This window comes from Chinchilla lanigera, unplaced genomic scaffold, assembly GCF_000276665.1.
Source record: "Chinchilla lanigera isolate Chin_1 unplaced genomic scaffold, ChiLan1.0 scaffold00013, whole genome shotgun sequence".
NCBI lineage: Eukaryota > Metazoa > Chordata > Mammalia > Rodentia > Chinchillidae > Chinchilla > Chinchilla lanigera.
In genome coordinates this window covers 12,856,106-12,877,595 of record NW_004955414.1, presented here as the reverse complement: position 1 = coordinate 12,877,595, position 21,490 = coordinate 12,856,106, and the positions used below count along the sequence as shown (strand labels likewise).

The 21,490-nt window shown below is 45.3% G+C and overlaps 1 protein-coding gene across 4 annotated transcripts in view; it reads right to left on the bottom strand.

Moving 5' to 3' along the window:
• The window catches only part of Tenm4 (teneurin transmembrane protein 4), a 715,396-nt gene that overhangs the window by 486,928 nt on the left and 206,978 nt on the right, over nt 1-21,490 (bottom strand). For all 4 annotated transcript variants that reach the window (XM_013511959.1, XM_013511956.1, XM_013511957.1 and 1 more), the window contains one exon: nt 9,474-9,575. Coding sequence is in view for 3 of the 4 variants with exons in the window: in XM_013511955.1 (XP_013367409.1) it covers nt 9,474-9,575 (102 nt within the window). In the remaining variant the exon portion in view is untranslated. The remainder of the gene's footprint in view (nt 1-9,473; nt 9,576-21,490) is intronic.

Sequence of the window (21,490 nt, the reverse complement as noted above, 5' to 3'; positions counted from 1 at the left end):
CCTCCCGCCACAGACCACCCTCTCCCATCACATCGCCGCATCCTGGGCTCGGGACCAGCCATCTCTTTCCTCACTGATATCAGAGATCTTGGAGATCAGGACCTCAAGTGAATCTCCTTGAATTAACTGGTAATCCAGGGGGAAAACTCCACATTATTCCCCTTAAAAGACAAACCACTAGTAACCTTGAATTCTACCTGGATATCTCAACTTCAGTAGAATGTCTATTCACTGTGTCTGTGAAGGAAGAACCAGGAAATCTTTTATCACCTGAACTGATCACTCTATTCTTCCATTAGAGCTCTGGGATGTGATATGTGCCTTACTTCATTTAACCCTCAGAACAGTCTTGAGAGGGGAAGTGTTTGTATCCTACTTTGCAGACAAAGAAACTAAGCTACAGTGAAATTAACTTGTCTTCAGGCATACAGGTTTTTAAGAAGGGAGAAAGTATTTGAATTTAAGTGTATTTGGCTTCAATGCCACTGCTCACTCAGTCATCAGTGGTTCTAAACTTTCTTTTCCTTATAACTTTTCCCAAGCCAACAGTGATGGAGCCTTTATAGAATTCTTTATATATATATATATATAGGTAGATGATAACTGTACTGTTGAAGTCTAATGGTTTATTGAAAGGAACAGTTCATGCCTAATTTTTTTCTTTTTGACCAATTTTTCATGCTTATATCTGGTAATCTGAACAGCTAATTTGAAGACAATAATATGCAATATACAACCATTGGTGAATTCCTACCATCTTGTCGAGTGAAACTCTGTATTGTTTCTAGTGGGGCTTTTGTTTTTATTTTTTATTCTCTTTAATGTTTTGATCAATCTTGCATTACTACAACTGGTAATCTGAGCAACTTCGTTGAAGATAACAGTATGTAATATAACAACCACTGTTAATTCTTATTGTTTTGTTCTGAAGCCCTGTATCATTTTTATTGCTTTTGCTTTGTTTTATTTTTTGGTATTTTGCTGTTATTTTTTTTTCTCTTTAAAATAAAAAAAAGATTTCAATACCAAGGGTCTACTACATGTCTGTTTACATAGCATGGCCCTTTGGAAGATCACAAACCATTACATTAACTAAGACTTTTTTTCATCCCCAGGAAAGAATTTCATCCCTGAGAGAAGAGAGTGCCCCTGTTGAGAATGCATGGGTTGTACTAGTGCTTCTCAAAGTGGTCCCTGGGTTAGGAGAGGACAGTCCTCACCCACAGCCGATGACCAGGAAAAGAAAGTCAGCTGGACCAGTTCTCTGAGGGCTAATGTTTTCTTTCGGGGGATTGGCAACTTGTGATCTCTCTGTTTCTAGACTCCTACTTTCTATCCCTTGTAACCACATCTCATGGGATGTGTCCAGTCTTACCCACCCAAGTCTGGGTTGGTTCCCTTGCAATTAGCTTTATTCTGCTAAAGCAGCTTTATAGTGTATGGTCACCATCTGTAAAAGGTCCTTGTCCATAAATGGAAGGATTGTGACATATCCATCTCTGCATCCCAGAAGCTAACATGGACACTCAATAAACATTGTGGAAATATTCCAGCTTCCTTCACTTCCAAGCTATATACTTAAAGCCACTGACCCTCTCTGAGCTCCAAGGATCCATCTGTGAATCAGAAATAACAACATTTACTTTGCTGGACTGTTGTGAGGGCTAAATGGACCATGAAATACCTAGCACAGTAGTTGACATCTAATAGGTCCTCAACAAATGTCTCTTTGTACCCCTGAAGTGTTTTTTGCACGCTTGCCTTTTTTTCTATGCATAGAATTCAAAGAGGCAAAGGATTCTGTGGTTCTTGTTGACTCATGGCTCTTTCTACAAGGGGAATACTGGAAAGCAATGGAAGCTGGAAGAAATACATTCATTTCACAGTGGGTAAGTCAAGGCAATCAGTGATAGAGGTCCATAGCCTTGGAAATAGGTCCCTAGTCCATTGCCTCAGTGTTTTGGCTAACCAGGCTGCTGAGGTGTGCAGCTGAAGATGCAATTGTCAACAGGGAGCAAATCCTGTGACTTGGTGATTGAGTCCTCCAAAGGTGATGACACCAACCTTCCCATTTGGAAATAAACTAGGCATTCAGCTCAGAAATAGCTAACTGGCTCTGTGATCATTTTCACTGCGCATGCAGGACTGGGTAGCAGTGTTGCTCTGAGGACATGGGGTAGGAAAATCAGTATCACATTAAGGCATTTCCATCTGCAGCAGTGGTTGGATACCCTCTGCTAACTCTATCCCTGACAGGCCTCTGGGAAGGGGAGCATTCCACACTCTGCCTCGTCATTGTTTCCCAAAGCACAAGAGGCTGGCACCAGAAATTCTTCCCGCACAGGGTTCCTTATTCAAGCAAACAGGGAACCCATGGCTTCAGAGCTCCATCTGAGACTTCTGGGATTTCATCTCAGGTTCACTGCTCCCTCTTTCCCCCTAAGAATATTCGTGTCTTCATTTAGTCCAGGAACATTATAGTTAAACAAATCCTGGGTGTTGGAAGATCATGGTGCTGTGGGAGGGTGGTGGCATGCCAAGTATCTTGGAGATGCAGACTCAGGGAGAGAAAGCCACCTAGCAAGATGGACATGGTCTGAAACCAGGGCGAGGCTGTCCTGGCCACTGTAGCATTGCTGAGGACGGCTACACCTCAGAGCCAGAGCAGGGCTCCTGCTGGGAGCAGACTCAGCATTTTCTCCCATGGAGAGGACGGTGTCGTGTGTCCAAAGGATGACCCAAGTAGACCTGACTCCGGACCTCAGCTTCATCACCTCACAGCAATGCATCCCTTGAAAATGGAGACCTTGCATTCTTCTCTCACAGAGTCAAACATATACAGGCTTTCATAATGATAAAACACACAATGAGCCCAGCACAGATACTAACCTGTAGAAGAGTTCAGACAATGCCCATTTATCCACGCTTTAGCTGATATCACTGGTGTATATGTGACAATCCATTCTCAGCAGCATAAGGCTTATTTGCCTTATTATTCATACAGGAACTAGAATGCTCCATTTAGCATTATTTCTCCAAATTTACCCTAAGAAAAAAGATATCTATCCCAGTCTCTTTGACTTCCCATATTTCCACCACTTGGCCAAGACAGACACCTCTGACAGGGTCTAACCACTAGGTAACTTGTGAGTCACTCTTTGTGAGTAGCTCTTGTTAATAATAACTAGTGTTTACATCTTACTTGTGGTCTTCAATGAAAAGGACGCAATACAGAAGTGGAGCTTACTGATTGCTGTGTATGTAGAAGCTGCCACAGTAGACATCAAAGGATGGAACAAAGAAGCATTATTGGTGTTCTGTTAAACTGTCCAAGAGCTAAAGCATGTGCTTGGAAGTATATGACAGAAATACATGTCTTAAAACAGCAGGGCATAGCAGTACATACTCAAGGCCAAACCAATGTCACCAAGCTTTTGAGAGTACTAAGAAAAGCAGATATGGAGGGTGGGATTCTATCAGACTGGCTTGAGTTTGAAGTTTGAATCTCAGTGCTACCATTTACAATCAAGGTATCCTTATTAGGAAGAAAATGCCTCCGTTTGTTCATCTGTAAATTGGGAGAATACCACCATATTCCCATGATAGTAAGATAACATGGTGAATACCTGGGATATGGTGAGCACTCAATGGGCTATTAGTTTCCTTCCTCCCTGTATTTCTCACTTTCCTTTCTGTTCTGGATTCCAGACATCACTTTATTTGCTATGTATTAGAGTTAACTGTGGGTGGCTTTGATCTGTCTGTGGGTTACTGCAGTCCCCTGTATATATACATTTGTATATCCTCAGCTGGAGATGCTTGTGCACCAACATTCGATGGGTTTTCACTTCTTAGGCAACAATCAAGTGTTACTTCCTTACTAACACTTCCCCCTGACAGCCCACACTTTCTTCTCACAGGCCTCAGCCTCCTCTGGGACCTGCTCTCCCGCCACTCTTCTGCCTAAATGCTCATACTAGCGGCAGCCACCAGGTGCCGGGTGCAGAAGCGAGCTTCACTCAGCCTAAGTGGTAAGTGTGGCACAGAAGGCTTTCCAACTCCACCTTAAAGCATGAGGTTTCACTAAAAGGCCCAGGATGGGGTGGGCGAATATGAGGTGCTAAGGCCAAGGTCTCCCTAGGGCAGCCAGGCTTAATTTCAGGAGAAATCTTGTTACTTCTCCTCTGAGGCTGTTCCCACTTTGCTCCCTCTCTGCTGGATTCACAGTGACTCCCTCCCCGTTCCCTAGGAAGTCTGCAGTCAGGATCTCACCTCTGTACCCACAGTTCTCAAAGTGTGGTCCAGAGATCCCTGTGGGTTTCCAAGACCTTTCCACAAAGTCAGTGAGGTCAGTGCTATCCGTTTTAATACCATACCATCAATTACTCCTTCCCTTCGTATTCTCTCTGAATATTCAGGGGATTCAGTATCCAGCTAATCGAGAAGCAGGTGCATCTGCTAGTGAGCCAATGAGTAAAGAACGTTACCAAAATGGATAACAATGCCATGCCATTTTTGCCTTTTTGGAAAAATTAGTTTTCATAGAAATATGTTATTAATATTAATGTAAAGACTTACTATTTTGTGTTAAATAAGTTGCAAATTACAGTTTGAACATGGTTTTCAGTGCTAATTACCGTGTGACATAACTCAGTACAGAAACAATCCATATAAACAAAATCCCTTTGGGTTCTTCAATATTATTGAAGAGTAAAAAGGGTCCTGAAACCAGAAAACTACTGCTTTGGGGCGGGCTCTGAAGAAGGGAGTGGGGAAAACAAAGGTATTGTTTTGCAATTTCTACTGTTTACTGGGGAAAAAGTCTCTAGGCATCCTATCCCTGGCCAGATGCTTTTGTCTAAACCTGACATTTCCTGGTCACTATCTCTTCTCTTTCCTCTGAAAACTAGACCAATGGTCCAATGATGCCATGGCGGATCATTTTCCCATCACCCTCGCCTCACAGGGGGTTCAGGAAAGCCCTGCCCCCTACCCTCTTTGGGGTGATCCCTTCCCTAGCCTCAGGGAGTTGTGTAAAAGGGCTTTCATGTCAGAAAAGCTGGGCCCCACAAATAACTCAGTCTCTGATTTGCATTTTTCCTGTTGTCTAAAGATGTTGAACATTTAAAAAGTATGTGTCCTGGCCATTTCTGTACTTTCCCGATAACTGTCTATTCAAGTTCTTTGTCCATTTTTTAAATTATGCTGTTTGTCCTTCTGTTGCTGAACTGTGTTCTTTATATATTGTGGATACATGTGCCTGAACAGATATAGGATTTGCAAGTATTTTCTCTCATTTTGTGGCTGCCTTTTCACTTTCTTGATGATGGTCTTTGAAGCACAAAACTTTTTAATTTTGAAGAAACCCAGTTTATCTATTTTATTGCCCCTCCCCCTTTCTGTAAATGCCAAACCATTGCCTAATCCAAGGTCATGAACATTTACATGTATGATTTAAAGGTTTGTAATTTTAGCCTTTAGATTTGGGTGGACAGCTCATTTTGAGTTAACTTTTCTATATAGTGTGAGGATCCAACTTCATGCTTCTATGTGGATATCCAGTTGTCCCAGCATTACCTGGTGAAGAGAGAACTCAGCATCTCTGTGCCTCAGTAGCCTCAGGGATTCAAGGGAACACCTTACAGAGTGCTGATAGTGTTTACTGAGAGCCCAAGGAAAACTCCCTGTGGGGTCGTTGGCATGCAACTGTCAAGGCCTATAACCAAAGGGGTGGACATTGGATCCATAAGTATCTGAAACACTGGCTGTTATTACTATTATCTGACCAAAGATTTTCCATTACTGAAGGGCTATGACCCCACTAGCTAGCTTGTCACAGTGCCTGTCCCATCCTCAAGGCACTGGTTTGCAATCTCTTTCCCAGGAACCCCTTTCCCAAGTAGCCTGACAGTCTCTTTTTCTTCCCACCTTCCCCTTTCCCTTCCTGACTTTCCACCTTAGTATTTGTATTAAATATTTTGGTCTTCATTAATTAGCTAATTTTAAATCATTAACCCAGTCAAATGCTTTCTGGCAAGGGGTTGGGAAGGCATGGATAAATGAATGAGTCTATCAATCCAAAAGCCAATTGGAAGATTGTAAAGTGAAGCCCCTAGGGCACCCTGGGTGGGTGTCAGGGTTGGCTTTGTGCGAGGCTAACTCAGGCTGTTTACCCCCCTGTTCCCTTCCCACCCAGGAGAGATACTTTTAAATCACGTCTCCCTCCTCCGCGGTGTTTGCAACACCTCCTGACTTAGTTTTCTCTCTGAATCTCATTAGTGTCCCATTTGCCTCCTCTTCCTGATCTCCAAGGCGGGCGTTAAGCAGGAAGAGGCAGAGCTGGCAACGAGGACTCCTGTAGCCTGATGGTGGGGCGAAGGGGACATGCAGGGGAGGAGGAAAGGGGCCCAGAGCTGCGATCCCAACTGGAGCTCTGGTCCACGCAGCTCAGGCCAACGGTGAGCAACTGGGTCCTCACTGTGCAGCAGGGGTGGGAGGCTCAAAGAGGAAGAGCTATTCCCGCCCCAGCTCACAGAGATAGATGATAACGCCTGTGTGTAATGCACTGCAGTGACTTCAACTTCGTGGGCAGGAAAAGCACATTAGGGACATCCCAGCAAGAGAAGAGGGCACAGCATGGACTAAATAACAGTGAAATCCAGTGTTTAATTATTTATTTATTCACTCACTTGTTCAACCTGCACTTCTGGAGTGCCTTCCACCTGCCAGGTATGAAGGCACTGCAGGGAACAATGCAAAGTAAGACCCTGCTGTCATGGAGCTTACATTCAATGGGACAAGTCAGAAGTAGATAAACCTGTCTAGTAATGTACCCTGTGGATGAATGCTACATAGAAAACTTCAAACCGAGGAGAGTCTCAGGGAGACCTGGGCAAGGAGGACCATTCTCTCACAAGGGGTCAGGGGGGCCCTGCCCTTGCTCCATCATGCCCCTTCCCATTGCTCTGGCCTTTTAGCCTGTGTGCTCTGCTCACTTGGATGGTGATTTTGAGTCTCTTTGCTGCTGTTCTTCAGCTGGAAGAGTTTCCCCCAAGGCTGGAAAAGGTCCTATGCTTTGCACCCTGAAGCAGGGTGTGTTTATGGTCCACAAAAGAGCAAAGAGGCCAACCACAAGGCAGAGCAGGTGGGACACAGTGGGAGGGAGGAGGAGCCTGTAAGTCCTGGTAGAAGTGGGAGGGCCTTAAGGTGGGGAGTGTCGTGACCTGGGAGATGCTTTGACCAATGCTTTCCTGCTAGATAGAGGAGGGGAAGGAACAGCAGAACTACTGCCCTAATGCGAGGCTGAGGTGGTGGCTGGGGCCAGTGTAGGGACAAAGGAGGTGGCCACGGGGCTGGAGAAGGGAGAAAAGTGATTGATCAGTGTCAACACAGCACAGAGTACAAGGGGCAGCATGATTGGCTGTAAGACGGGAGAGAAAAGACATCAAATATGCATGTCCTTAAAACATTCCCCAGAATGTCTAGGGGAAGAATCTGTCCAGGCTAAGGCTGAGATTCAGCCCCATCCTGTCAGACTTGGATCCTTCTACCTAGCAGCTGTGCAAAATGTTTCCCCTCCCTCCCTTGACATGGATGAGTTCAGCAAGCCTCACTCAAGTCCAGCTCTGCGGGTGGCACCAGCACGGAGATGACAAAACTGCTCAGTGGGCTCCTAAGGGGTCCTTCTGGTAGAGCTAGAAGATAGGTCCCCAGGGCTGTGACTCATGCAGGACATGGGGGAGCCAGGGAGGGAAAGCCCAAGTCAGACAGGAAGAAATCACACTTCCTGGGTTTCAGTGGAGTGGGGACTAGACTCAATGACCTTTTGATTATAACTTTCAAGTCATGATCGCCCATGAGCATGGATGGGAACGAAGGGGGACCTTCAGCTCTCCCCTTACCTTGCTGAGCCACACTCCATTTTCTGCTCTTGTTACTGCCTCATGGAGTTATGGGAGTTAAGTGAGTTGTATCAATCAGGTCCTTGGTCCAGTGCCTCAGTGAACATGACTTTGCTTTACTTGTTGCTTTCTATGAAAAGCTAAAAGTCTTAAAGGATCTAGGAAGGAACAATGTAAAGTAGAGAGCCATCTATCCTCATGTGGAGCATTTCTCTGTCTCAGAGCATTCCTCTGCACATTCTTCAGGCAGACAGCAGAGGCACCTTTGCTGGCCTATAGTAACTGTTCATTATGCCTTTGGTGAACAGATAAATGATTGAGGCAGAGGTGACGTAAGGTCCAGGCCTCAGCAGTTTTTAGTCATGAGACCTTGGACAAGAGAGTTAATGTATCTGAGCCTCAGCTCCTGACTGTAAAATGGAAATAATAATATCTACCCTGGCAAAGACAGTGAGAGCTCATCAAATATGCATGTCTTTCTCACATTCCCCAGAATTCTAGAAATCAGACAAGGTCCACAGGAATAATTTTGGACAGTGGGCTATGTATCACATCTGGACTGAAGCATTTAACAGCCAACAACTTCCAACTCTCTCTTCCTCTGCTGCAGAGACTATGGTGGCCATGGACTCCAGGTGATACATTTACAGTAGAGCAGAGCTCTCATCAACCTGGCCCCTGAGACACTAAACAGACTCAGGCTCTTCACTTATCTGGGCTAGACATAGAGCACGTGTAAGAAATATAACTCAGCTGGGTGAAGCCACTGTGATTCTGGAGTTAATTTATTACTGCAGTACCAAAGACTCTAACAAGACTCATACTTTACAAGATTGCTCAGGGGATAAGAAACAGGGCTTGGCATGAGCAAGTGCACAGTAGGCCTCCAACACAGGGCTCCCTGTCTCCTTTCTCCTTCCTCTTCTTCCTCAGCCTCCTTTGACGTGGCCAGCCTCCACTTACAATTCTACCCATCTCTGGGACACCTTCCTTCTAACTTGAAACATTGTTCCGCTTTCCTCAAACAATCCAGGAATTTCCTACAGTTTTGATCTATGCTGTTCTGTACAGATGTGAGGACAAGCTTTCACAGCATCCGCTGGCCTCTGGACCACTTGTCTCCCTACAGCCTCTCACTCACTTCCCTCCACCCTTTCTCAAATATACTCTGACCTCAACACTAGCTCCAGGTCCTTCACTCTAATTTCATTGACCCGAGAGTGGCGCTGACGGCCACCACTGCCTCTGCAGTCCTGGACCTAATTCTGCTTCAGTGTTGTTAGCACCCCACCACACCCTGGATGGACAGCGGACCCCTGTGTACCCTGCCCTCCTTCCTACTGTGGTGGCTGCCTGCTTGGTTTCCAGCAGCTTTTTCCCCCCTACCAGTCCTCTGCACCTGGTCCCTGAGAAGTCTGCTGCCATTCTTGCCTGACCTGCACCTCTTACATTGCTAGAGCCAAAAGCCTCCAACAAAAACTATGCATGTTTTCAGATTCTAAGGTGCATTTCCCAAGCAGGCCACAGGTTTGCCATTGATGACTGCAAACCAGAGCAGATGAGGGGACTGACCTGGCTCCATGTCAGCATGATCCGAAAAGTCCACAGCATCCGCGGGCCCTGTAGCCCTCTCTCCACGGCCATCGGGTCCTGGAGGACAGGGAGGAGTCCTTTCTGTTGAAGCAGAGAACAAAGACTGGACTGAGCAGGGGGTAAGACTCCCCCGACACTTTCCCATGGACTTCTCTCCAGTAGTCATTATACATGAATGTCAGTGGGGAAACGGGAGTTGCTCCCTGCCCCATAGCAACGAAGAGAAGAAAGTGAGGTTCTAAATGCTCAGAAAACCCCACATAAACACTCTCTGCAGCCTCCCTGGGAGGCTCAGTTGTGTCTTCCTCCCTTATGCATCTTGTGCAATGGGGCTAATGGTCTCATCTTATAGTCATCACTTGCCTGTGTGTTTTCTCAAGGGCAGGGACTGCAGACCAAACCTCTGTGCAAGCAGGTGTCCAGCATGGGGCTTGGAGAAGAGTAGAGACTGAGTATTTGATGATTAAAGGGTTGATTGTGTGCTGTGATGTGGATGGAGGGAGCATGGGCCATGGGGCTGAGGCCTAGGGACCAGCACGTCACTTCAGTTCTCTTGGGTGAACCTGTGAAATGGTCCAGGCTGTGCTGTGATGTACCATGCAGGGTACTGAAGTCACCTGGGCAGGGGTCTTCACACAGCTGAGTTCTGTTCTGCTCCTCCTGCCTACTGCGGCCTTTGGCAAATCGATTCCCCCCTTTGAGCCTCAGTTCCTCATCCAAAGGAGGAAAACTCTGAATTGGACAACATGTTGGGTTCTTTCTGTCCCTACAATTCTACAACATGAATCTGACTCCTGGTGGTATCATCAATATGCAAGGAGATGCCTTTATACAATAAAAGCTTGTCAAATAAATACAGCATCAGAATCTATCCCACTCAAAAGAAGGGTTGTGAGAGGCTCAAAGATTTGAAGTTATTTGCCTCAGGTCATTCATTTCAAGAGGAGGAACAGGGATTTCAGCCTAGACCCTCAACAACTCAAGGTCTATGCACTTTCCTGGTGTCACATCACCCTTAACACACAATATGCATTCGTGTACAAAAGACCACAGGCAACAGAGTAGGGCAGGAAGGATAGTTTTAGTTATCAGATTCTGTGTGTGTGTGTGTGTGTGTGTGTGTGTGTGTACGGGTGTATGTGTGTGTGTGTGTTTAATTAACTCTCTGAGAAGTTCCCTAAGTACACATTTGGCAAATATACCTAGAAACTTAGCTAAGAAGTGATTACGTCTGATTATTGTCACTATCAGGTGTGGAACTACTAGTAATTCCCATTAAAATTTTTTTCTTCCAAGTGTGAAATTTTGCTGGTTTCACCTGCATTTCATGTGTTTCTTTATTGCAAATTCTCATTCTTCTAAACAAGGAAAAACTCTCTTAGGCAGGCACATTCCTACCAGTGTAGCTCCCTTCTCTGCCCTCAGGGGTCAGGCTCCCGTACACCCTTGGGGCAGAAGAGCTGATGGGCTGGGACAGTCATGAAACAAAGACTAGAAGTAAACCTATAAAAGTCCTTCTAAGTTATACTGTGCTCAAGATAAATATAGTGTATTAATTAGGACATAACTATTATTACAGCATCTCAAATGAGCAATAATGACTATGGCACCTTTAATTTCTGTTTACTATGCCATGTTCTCTAGAAGTTAAACCCCCAAATTTGAACAGGAGCAGGAAATTGCCTTGCTGTGCTTCAACCACGGGCAAAGTGACAGCGCTATCTCCTGTGCCTAGGACTTAACCTTTTGGCCTTGTTCCCAAGGGTCTTGCTGTGCTCCTACTCATATCCAGTGGTTTAGAGATTTAATGCTTGGGCAAATGTTTGGCCAGGTCATGAAACTGCACTGACCACCCCAGACCTTCACGTGAAAGCTTTCTGTGTGGGCTTCTCACCTGCACTTCCTCCCTCCCCTCTGGAGGAAGCTGCACAATATAGATCTTACTCTTCTCCCACCTTCATCTTGGCCATCACTTCTGGGAAAAACCTCAACTCTTTTTCTGATTATTTCCTTTTCAATTCTCACATTCATATTCCCTCTGTTTCAAAGTACCGCCAATAAGCATATGATGAGTGCTAATGAAACCCAAATGCTCACGGGTTATGACGGTGTTTTAGAAGTGTTTATGCGCCAGCACTCCACTGAGGCGGAATCTGGTGAGGGAGGGATTATGGCATTCATGCACTCACTCGTTCACTCATTCATTCATATACTGAGTGTTAGGGGAGGACACTGAGGACTCAAAAACAAATTCTCTCATCAGAAAGCTGGCAAAGGAAACAAGGCATGGTGACAATGAGCAAGTAGGATTGGCGGTTTATAACAGAGATACAGAGCAAGTCTAGTACAGGACAGTGGATGGAGACAACACCTTGTTGACAGCTCAAAGAGGACTTACTGGACAATATGTTGACTAAACTTGGCTTTCTGCCACAGATGGCATTTGGTGTGGATATTCCCCACACCAGGGAATAAGAGCACGAGAGGAGGGTGTGACAAAGGATAAGTGTTTCCCATTCCACAGTGTGTGGGCCGTATGCCGGGAAGTAGAGGACATCAGACCTGAAGGGATGAAAGCTTCAACAGGCAGGTCCTTAATGCCAGGTCAGACAATGGCCATCAGTTAGTAAAAGGTAGTCACTGAGCACTGTTGAACAGAGACATGGCATAATTGGAGATCTGCTATATGAAGCCAAAACTGGCAGAGCTTGTTCAATAGGAATTGGGAGGGGAGGCCCTGGGGGCAGGAAGCTCCTGATTGTGTGCCAGGCTTTGAAGAGGCTGTCAGGGGTTCTGATCTCATTGAACATTATCTTTTCTGACTTGCTGATGAGGAAAGGCAGCTTGAGGAATGCTAAGCTGCTTGCCCTTAATCCCCCAGCTAGGAAGCAATGGAGGCAAGATCTAAACCCTGCTCTTTTCCTTTTTAGGTGAATCATAAAGCATGCCGTGATCATGCACATGACATCTCTCCACCTGTCACACCTGCCCTCTGTTTGCAGGCACCTCCTACTTGCTCTAGGGTATGTACAACATGCTTAGTTCCTGGGCTGCCCTTAGGAGAGTCTGGGTAGAATTAGCACACAGAACTTGGCTTCTATTGGTTTCTCCCAAAGCAACCGCTCATCAAGATGGCATGACACTCCTAGAGTTGGATCCCAAGCAACACTGACTATAGTTCCTCGCAGAACATGTCAAAGATTCAGGAAACCATCCTCCGCTCTGGTGAGAACTCACCTTCCCAGTTCCCTTCTCAGCTAAGCCCTGGTGACAGGAGCAGGGGACTCACAAACTCAGAGGAATGTCTTTTGGATCCATAGGAACCTGTGAGGTCATGCAGAATGTCAGGAAGAAAGCCAGTGTTTCTCTGCCAGACCACAGACGTTCAGCCAGAGGCTGACCTGGCTGATGAGGGAGGACTCCCCAGTGTGCTCTCAAAGCATGGGATCTGGCTCTTTGCACCTGCAGCCTGGCGGTGATGATTGTGAGTCACTCTCATCAAGACACCGACTATTAAAGCTTCAGATTTCCCTTTCTTTTTCTTGAATAGAAAACAAATTTCCTCATTCTAAACATGGAACATGATTATAGCTGTGCTATATCCTTGACAATCAAGGGTGCATATTTTCAGGGAAGAAGCCCAGTGCGGGGACAAGAGAAAAACGAGCAGGTCTGAGTCACCCCTCAACCAGTCACCAGCTGTGCAGCTTGGGACAAACGACCCAGCTTCTTGTCTCCTTATTAGTAAATGGGAATAAAATAATGGATCAGAGAGAATAAGTATCAGACCTTAAGTACATTCACAGTAAGGAACAGTGTGATAATTCCTTCTTGTTTTATGTTCCACATTCTGGACGTTTGCTTTGTCAGTGAGGTTGCTCTGCTCCTCATAAAGCTACCAATTGAAAAAGTGAATTTTGGGAGGAGAGGAGGCTCAACCTATAGAAAGTTGTTTATACCCTTGACCTGCTCTTATGACCAGTGTCTGGTAACTACTTGTCTTCATATCATTCTTTCCAGTACGCTAGGAGCTCCTTGGGAGTGACCACTGCCTCCCAATTCCCAGGGCACGGTGTTGTCTCCTTCCACACTGGCTACCTCGAGATCCAGACAAACCACAGAGCCTGCAGCTCTTGTGGGATTTTCTATTCCCAGCCTGGCTTGAAGAATGACTTTAAGCAACACCTTCAAGAACACATCCAATCCTCTGAAATCCATCTCATTATCATGTAAATCATTAGCACAAAATACTGCACCTTGTTGCTTTGCTAGGAGCTTTGGTTTCTAATCCAAGCCAATTATATACCCCAACATCTTCAATAACATCTTAATAATGCCAATCCTCCCAGCTCTCTGGACAGAATCAGACCAGGTTGAGTGATCTGAGGCCAATGCAATACTGAAAGTGGGTATAATGGGAAGCAGTGACACTGTATTCAAATTCTCTTTTGTGCAGGGTGGGTAACCTAGCACGGTGCCTGGGGTCAGGATAAATGCTCACTCGGTGAAGGTTAATTCTCTTCTCTTCCCTGACTCTAGAGAAAAGCAAAGCCATAAAACTTGTTGCAAGTAAACAGCGAGAGAAGAGAAGATTCACTACATCCTTGAGTTCATTTACAATATGGATTTTTTTTTAAAGCTTTTGTCCCTGAGGACTAAAGGAAGCAGATTATTTCATTTTAATTATGGTAGCTGCAGGTGCTGCTTGTGGACTCCAAGACCAATTTTCAGATTACAGAGAAAATACACACATGCACACCCACATGAACTCAGTGAGACTCCACCACATATACAGAATGGCACTTCCTTCAGACAGTGTCAGTGGGGTGGAAAAATCTGGAATGCTTTGCTAACAGGCCCAGGTGGGAATCCCTGTGGGTATGCACCCCCATCTCCCTCCCACTCACCTTCTCTGTGCCCTGAGTTGTGAAGAGTAGCTCTTGAGCTACACTGGTAATGGAATGTTTCATGTTGGGCAGCTGCACATTTTTAATGTACACATGGGGACATAAAGGCAGCAGATGGCTTTATGCAATCTTCCTGTGAATTTTTTACTGGGTGGCCTCATTCATGAAGGCATGAAGAGGATTTTTGTAGATCCTTGGTGGGGGGAACCAGCCAGCTCAGTACATGTTGTGGTGAAGTTGTATCTGTTTGCTGGTGCAAGGAAGCTGGGTAGACCCTACTTGCCATTTTCTGATCTGCAGATTGTGTCCAGGTTTCTATTCAATATTCTCTTGTGGTTCTTTCTGCTACCTACAAGTGCTTCTCAGTGTTAGCCTTGGCAAATTGTGGCTCAGGAATCCTCCACAGTTTTGCTGCCAAAATCTGAACCATGGATAGTTGGAACAACTGAGGATCTGTGCTATGGCAGAAATGTCTGGCAGAGAGAAGATCTAGGGGGCAGTGGGATAGGTGCGTCAGCACACAACTGCCCAGAATGAGAGGAAAGACACTGAGCTCACACTGGAGAAAGACCGTGTTTATGGATGTGCCAGAATTCTACCTACCAGAATGGCCTCATGGGAAGCTTTGGTTCTCAACAGCTGGAAGTGCTAAAAACAACCTGATAAAGTCTGTGGTATCTGTGGAGAGTTCCATCAGTTTTTTTTGAAAATTGCTGTTATTTAACTATTGTCCACCTTTAAAAAGTCTTCAATTACATCATTACAAATTCTTGGATTTTAAAGTGCAGGAGAAAACACACAGACTCCAGTTTCTAACTACCAGAATCTTGTCAAACCTGCAAGCCTCTGGTAGGCTGTGTCCTCAGCCCAGGGTGGGACCCCTTCTTTCCATGGCCAGCATTTCCATAAAGCTCCTTTTATTGTGTCCATCACATCTAATTGTTCTGTTACACCAAATGGTCACCAGGCTAGTTGATTCTACCACCACATCCTGGGATAAACTAACCTCTGCCCAGCCCACTCCCTACAGAGTACCATACTACCATACTTTCCTTCCTGGTTTGAAGCCCATATTGTTCCCCTACTGTCTTTGGGACCAAATGCAAACTTCTCTTACAGTAAGAAGTTGTCTCCACCATCCATTCTGGCCCAGCAGCTCTCCACTCTCGCCTCAGACTCTATGGTCCAGTGTTTTTAACATCTCACTGTCTTCTTCCTTGTACTCTTTCTCTGGCCTGGGATGCCCTAGATTACCTGGGCAGCACCCTACCTTATTCTGGCAGAGCATCTCACTCTCCTAGGAAACATTTTCCACTGTTTCCATCATAAGGTTGTGAGAGCCATCTGTGTTCTTTGCCAAATTTCTACTCTTTATCTTCTAGTGGGATTGCACACTCTGATAAGAATGTTACTAGCTGCAGCCAGCCAGCTATAAGAACTGCACCACTTCCAGGTGGAAGATTTAGTTGCCAGTGAAACTCCATCCTTCCCTCCACCCTGTTATAGACAAGGCTTGCAAAGGAATAAATTTAATACAGGACACATAATTTATAGGATTATTTTGTAATATTCACCAAAAAAATCAAATGCAGAAGAGTGCAAGTGATCTGTGCATGCACTAGAGACCCAAAGAATCTTGCTGAAGGTCTGGATCCCATGGCAATGTCCTGGACAATTCTAAGTGGAGGCATAGAATCCATGATAATATCTTATGCAAGTCCGTATCAGGGATCTGCCCTGGGAAGACCCAAAGGCCAAGGGTGGAAGTTAGAAAGTCTGTGCCAGTGGGGTGAAAGATCTGTGCCAGCAGGCTGAGGGTTCTGCACTGGAGCCAGGAGGTGACACTCAAGGTAAGGACCAGAGCTCCCCCAAAGGGAACCATAGTCACTCTCAGGGAAAGTGAGGACCTGAGCTCCCCTGATGATGAGAACAGCTGAGTTCATAACAGGAAATCCAGTGTGGCAAGCTTCGCTAGGAGAATCAACAGCACACCACCTTCCCCTCCAGTTTTCCTTTTATGCTGTTGGCAACAATCCTCAGTGGGCCATCCACACCCAGAAATGTGCTGACTCAGTTTAAGTGGGTGTTAAAAGTTGACCATTAGTTAACCCACTGCAGACTCCTACTTCCCACTGAGGACATAGACTGTGAGAGAGAATGAATCCTTGGTTGTTGTAAGTCATTATAATTTGGAGGGTGACTTGTATCCGGTTGATCTGAGAAGGCACATGGGTTCCATGAAAACTGGAACAGTGGTAAAGAATTCCACCTCCAATCATTGACTGGTTCAGAGCTTGGGAACCCTAACAAAGATAGGTTAATTATACTTCTGGGGCCCCTTGTTGCCCTTTAGGAGATCAAAATTCAATAAAAAATGGACCAATTAGAATTTTGCCTTGGGACTTTGGAAAACAGGAAGTGACAAAGAATATAATGTCCCATCATAAAAATTGTAAAATGTAAAACCTAAGCACTATGGGTGCTTGGGTATTGTGGGTTAAATTGTGTCCTTCAACATAGATATGCTAAAATCCAAACTCCCATTATTTCCTGAAGGGACTTTAGTTGGAGATAGGGTATTGACAAAGGTATTCAAGCTAAATGAGGTCATCAGAATGGGCCCTAAAGCAATGTACCTGATGTCCATGGAAAAAGGGGCAAATTTTGGTGTAGTGGCATGTGTGCACACAGGGAGAACACGGTGGGTGACTGGACTCATGCTGCTCCGTGGCAAGGACCTTCCAGAAGCTGGGAGAGAAGCCTGCAAAAGTTCCTTTCCAGCCCCTTCACATAAGCAGGGCCCCATTGATCAGTCAGACAGACTTTCTGTCTCCGGTATGGGGAGTTAACAAGTTTTTATTTTTTAAGGGTAAGCTCTTCTGCAGTGAGAGAACGAAGCACACAGCCCAAGAGAAGCAGATCAGAGCTGCAGGACAGAAAAGATTTTACTGAGTTAAGCCTCCCACCCCAATTCCCCTGCATCTCTGCTTTCTCAGGCTGATGCATTCAGCATCTTGTTGGATTCTATGCAGCGATAAAAGTCCCCCTGTTCTGAGAAGGTGGGTCTGCGGAGTTCTGTTGCCTTAAATCAACGATCTTAACTAATATTGTGATTAATATTTAATAATTATCATTGCCATTAAAGATAAGAAATGGAGTAACATGAATGGCTCCAATGCTGCATTTACTAGACTGGGGACTGGGGGGCCAAGCGAGCCCCACTTCAGATGCTGTCCAAACATGTCTCAGGAAGAGAAAGGCCCCTCCTGTCTGGCTGAAACAACCTCCTGCACCATGTAATCCTGTTGGTGCTTTCTTTAATCCAGTAACATCCAGAATAAAATCTGAAAAGGATTTTCTTTCACACACTTATGCCTTTTTTCCCAATCCAAACACAACTGCATGCCTGGCCCCCTGAAAGTTTTCAAAACAAAACAAGAAAGCCTAGCCGAAATCCATTCTCACATTTTATGGTATTTTCTTGGCTGCATGAACTTGGGGCCTCTATGTCTTCTGCTCTGTCCTTGAAGTTTTTTTTTTCTATAACCACCCTTGTCCAGAGCTCCTACCCGCAGCAAGGCTTCCAGCTAGCCGAGGACGAGACAGGTGACTGGAAGTTAGGCAGGCTCAAACAAGAGCTGAAGGCCCCTGAAGCAGTTTGCCAGCCCTGTGGAATGACCACCGAGCAAGGTCCTCACAGACAACCTGTGGGTGGATAGTGGAGTATGGGGTAGGAGTTTGGTCTTATAAAGCAGGTCTGACTAAGCCTCTGGGGCTGCCTCCATTGTAAGAATAAGCAGAACCATTATCTCTGGAAGAACCTGCAAAAGAAAAGGGTCACTTCTCTTCTCCAAATAAATAAGAACAGCAACTACACAAAGGAGCAAGACTTGATGACTATAGCATGTTATAGAGTATACAGCCCTCTCCCCAAAATAAAGGAGAATTGTGATCTTCCCTCACTATTCTACCCAGGACACTGGGTAAGAGCATGAATCCTTGAATCAGCTGTTAATCTAAGAAATTAGAAAAGAGCAGGAAATTTCTGGAATGAATGGTGGCCTATTTAGTCTAGAACAAAGGGGGTGCAGGCAAGAAATCTAAAAGGACACTGAGCCCAGGCTGTTTGTTCCCAGATCCATTCCCCACTCTGCTCTACTTTGTTGATGTTTAGGGAACTCCATTTCTCAGGCTGTCTTGCTTCCCGGATTCTGGGTAGGTTTTGCTAATGAAGGACCTTGACAGAAGGTTGGAGGGTCAGGGTCTCTTTCCTTCTCTTGTTTTGTCTTAGACAATACTCAGCAGTGGCTGCATAATCTCTGCTGCTTCATGTCCCGATAGCCACCCTACAGAAATGGTTCTCACTTCCACTAGAATAGCCCAGCTTCTGAGATCTGGACATATTAACTTCCCTAGCTGTCCCTCCAGCCTAGCAGTGACAGTTGCTGCCTGTAGGTGTTGATCGCTGGGCTGCCCCAGTACATACTATGGTATTTAGCTTCTTAGCTGTTTTAACTCTGTGGTCAATTTCCTATATTAAATCCCTCTATTGAAAGACCTGAAGTTGTTCCTGTTTTCCTGCATGCATTTGCACTAACAAAGGTACTGAAAAGAATCACTAGGTGGAAATGCTACTTTGCAGCACCACTACAGTGAGTGCACAGACTCTCAGTGTGAAGGATATGCTCAGGAGGTCCTCACAGAACTGACCATGGCAGTCAAGCCCTGGGGGAAACAAGGGCTGGGGCAGCGGCCCTGTGAGGTTGAGAAGGAAAACTTGGAGAGAGGAGGGAAAAGACATACATTCAAGTCTTTGCTTTTGTGGGTGTGTAACTTGAATGTGAATTGTTTTCTTTTGCTGTCAGTGGTAGATGAACGTGGGAAAGGCCAATCACTAACCCATGAGTGCCGAGTAGTTCCACTGTGAAACTTTGGAATCCTCTGGTAGATCAGGGTGTCTTGCCTCACAGCAGGGAAGTCAGGATTTTAATGAAATCGAGACAGACCAAGAAAGATATCTCCCAGTAGACCTGGTGAGACATTTGAGTCTTCACGGAATGTGGCTCATTTGGGTCTTGTCTGTGTGAATACCAACAGCAGTAAAGGGCTGGCACTGATCTTTCACAACTTAGAAGGGTGGCAAAAGTCTTTCCTTACTGAGAGGAGATGGGGCACAGGGATTCAGTAAGATGGCATTTTAGTGACTGCTGGGAGATAGGACATCCTTTGTTAGTAAAAGAGAATGTAAATGCTAAAAAAGAAGTATCCATAAACAGACAGCCACAGACTGGAACTGAAAAGAGACAAAGGAAAGGAAAAAAATACCAGAAATTAAGGGATAAGGCCTTGCAGGTTCTTGCAGACAAGCCCCTTGGGTGGTGCACCAGTTTTATACCACAGGTCAGCTTCCCACAGTCAGGACAGGGGCTCTGGGATCCCTGACACAATTGGTTTCTGCCTCTGCTCAAGCCCTTGTCACAGGTGGCTTTTTATGGGCTGACCCAAGTGTCCCTGGCCAATGTCCCCCACAGGAACTGAGAGGACCACCAGGTGCGGAACAGCAGAGCTGTTAATGAACTGCCACACACCCCGCCTCCCTGGAAACCTCATTGGTCCCAGGGAGAAAACCAAGGCTGAGGCTTCGTCACAGACTTCGTCTCGACCTCAGGGTCTTCCTGTGCCCACCCAGGTGGACACGTGCAATTTCTACCTTGCCGAGGCTGAACTCATTGTCGGAAGAGAAATGGAGATAGAAAAGAAAGTTCTTACCAAAGAAGGGAAAACCAAGGAAATTTCAGTGTAACAAATGTTTCTCCACTTAATTTTTTTTTTCTAATTTTTGTTGTATCTCTTACATTTTTTAAAATACATGATTTTAGAAGTTATAAATTTACTGAAAGAGTGAAGATAGTACAGAGTTATGCTATACCGTGTCTAGTTTCCCATGTTAACAACTTACATTAGTATTGTTCATTTGCTACCATGAATGAAGCAATATTGATACCTTAATATCCATAGTTCATTCATTTTTCCTTAGTTTTCACCTAATATCTCTTTTTGTTCTAGGATGTGATCTGAGATCCCACATTATATGTACTCATCACATGTCTTCAGGCTCTCCTCGGCTGTAACGACTTTTTAGACTTGTTTTTGACAGTTTTAATTGTTCAGCAAAGTACCAGAAAGGTTTTGGTGCTGGATGTGGTGGAATGTATCTGGAGTCCTAGCATTCTGGGGGCTGAAGCTGGAGTATTGCAAGTCTGAGCCCAGCCTGAGCAACTTAGCAATTTAGCCAAGACCCTGTCTCAAACAAAATAAAACAAAAACAAAAACAAAACGAAACTGACCTGGGGATGTAGTTTAATGTGCAGGCCTGGGTTCAGTCCCCAGTGCTGGAGAAAAAAGATTTTGTATGATAGTCCACTATTGGACTTTGTCTAATGTTGCTTTCTGGGGTTATAAGACTGAGTTTATGGATTATTGGAAGTGGCCCTTTTGTTTTTAACCATAAAGAACTTGCATCTGTACCCCTACTGGGGCTACTGGCCAGTAGAGTGGGCATATAGCTGTGGTAGACATTGTCTACCACATTGTCACTGGTGCCCCTGTCCTGTGGAACACTACAAAGCCCTCAGAGTCTAGCCACAGCCTACCTCTCTAGCATCAAGTCCTGAATCTTCTTTTTCTCTCTTGCTTGCTTGCAGTTTCCCAAACATGCCTACACTTTTCAGATCTTTTTGCCAATGTTTCTGCTGTTTCCTTTGCCCAAATGCCATCCCTTCCCTTGGCTGTCTAGACTTCACTTAGAAGTCTGAGCCTAGCACGAAAACCCTCCTCTTGAGAGCCTTTTCTGAGCCCGTACACCAAGCAGAACAGATCCCTGGCTTTTCTGTGTGCTGCACTGCACAGTCCTGTCCATTCCCCACTACTCTAACTGTCACCCTGGGGCTCCCACATCTGACATTATATATTGTTATAGTTTCAGTCTAAAATGGCCCCCAAAAGTCTTGTGTGGAAAAGGGAAAAAGAAAAAAGAGAATGGAAGGGGAAATATGGAGAGAAAGCTTTTGTAAATAGGGAGGGGAAGAA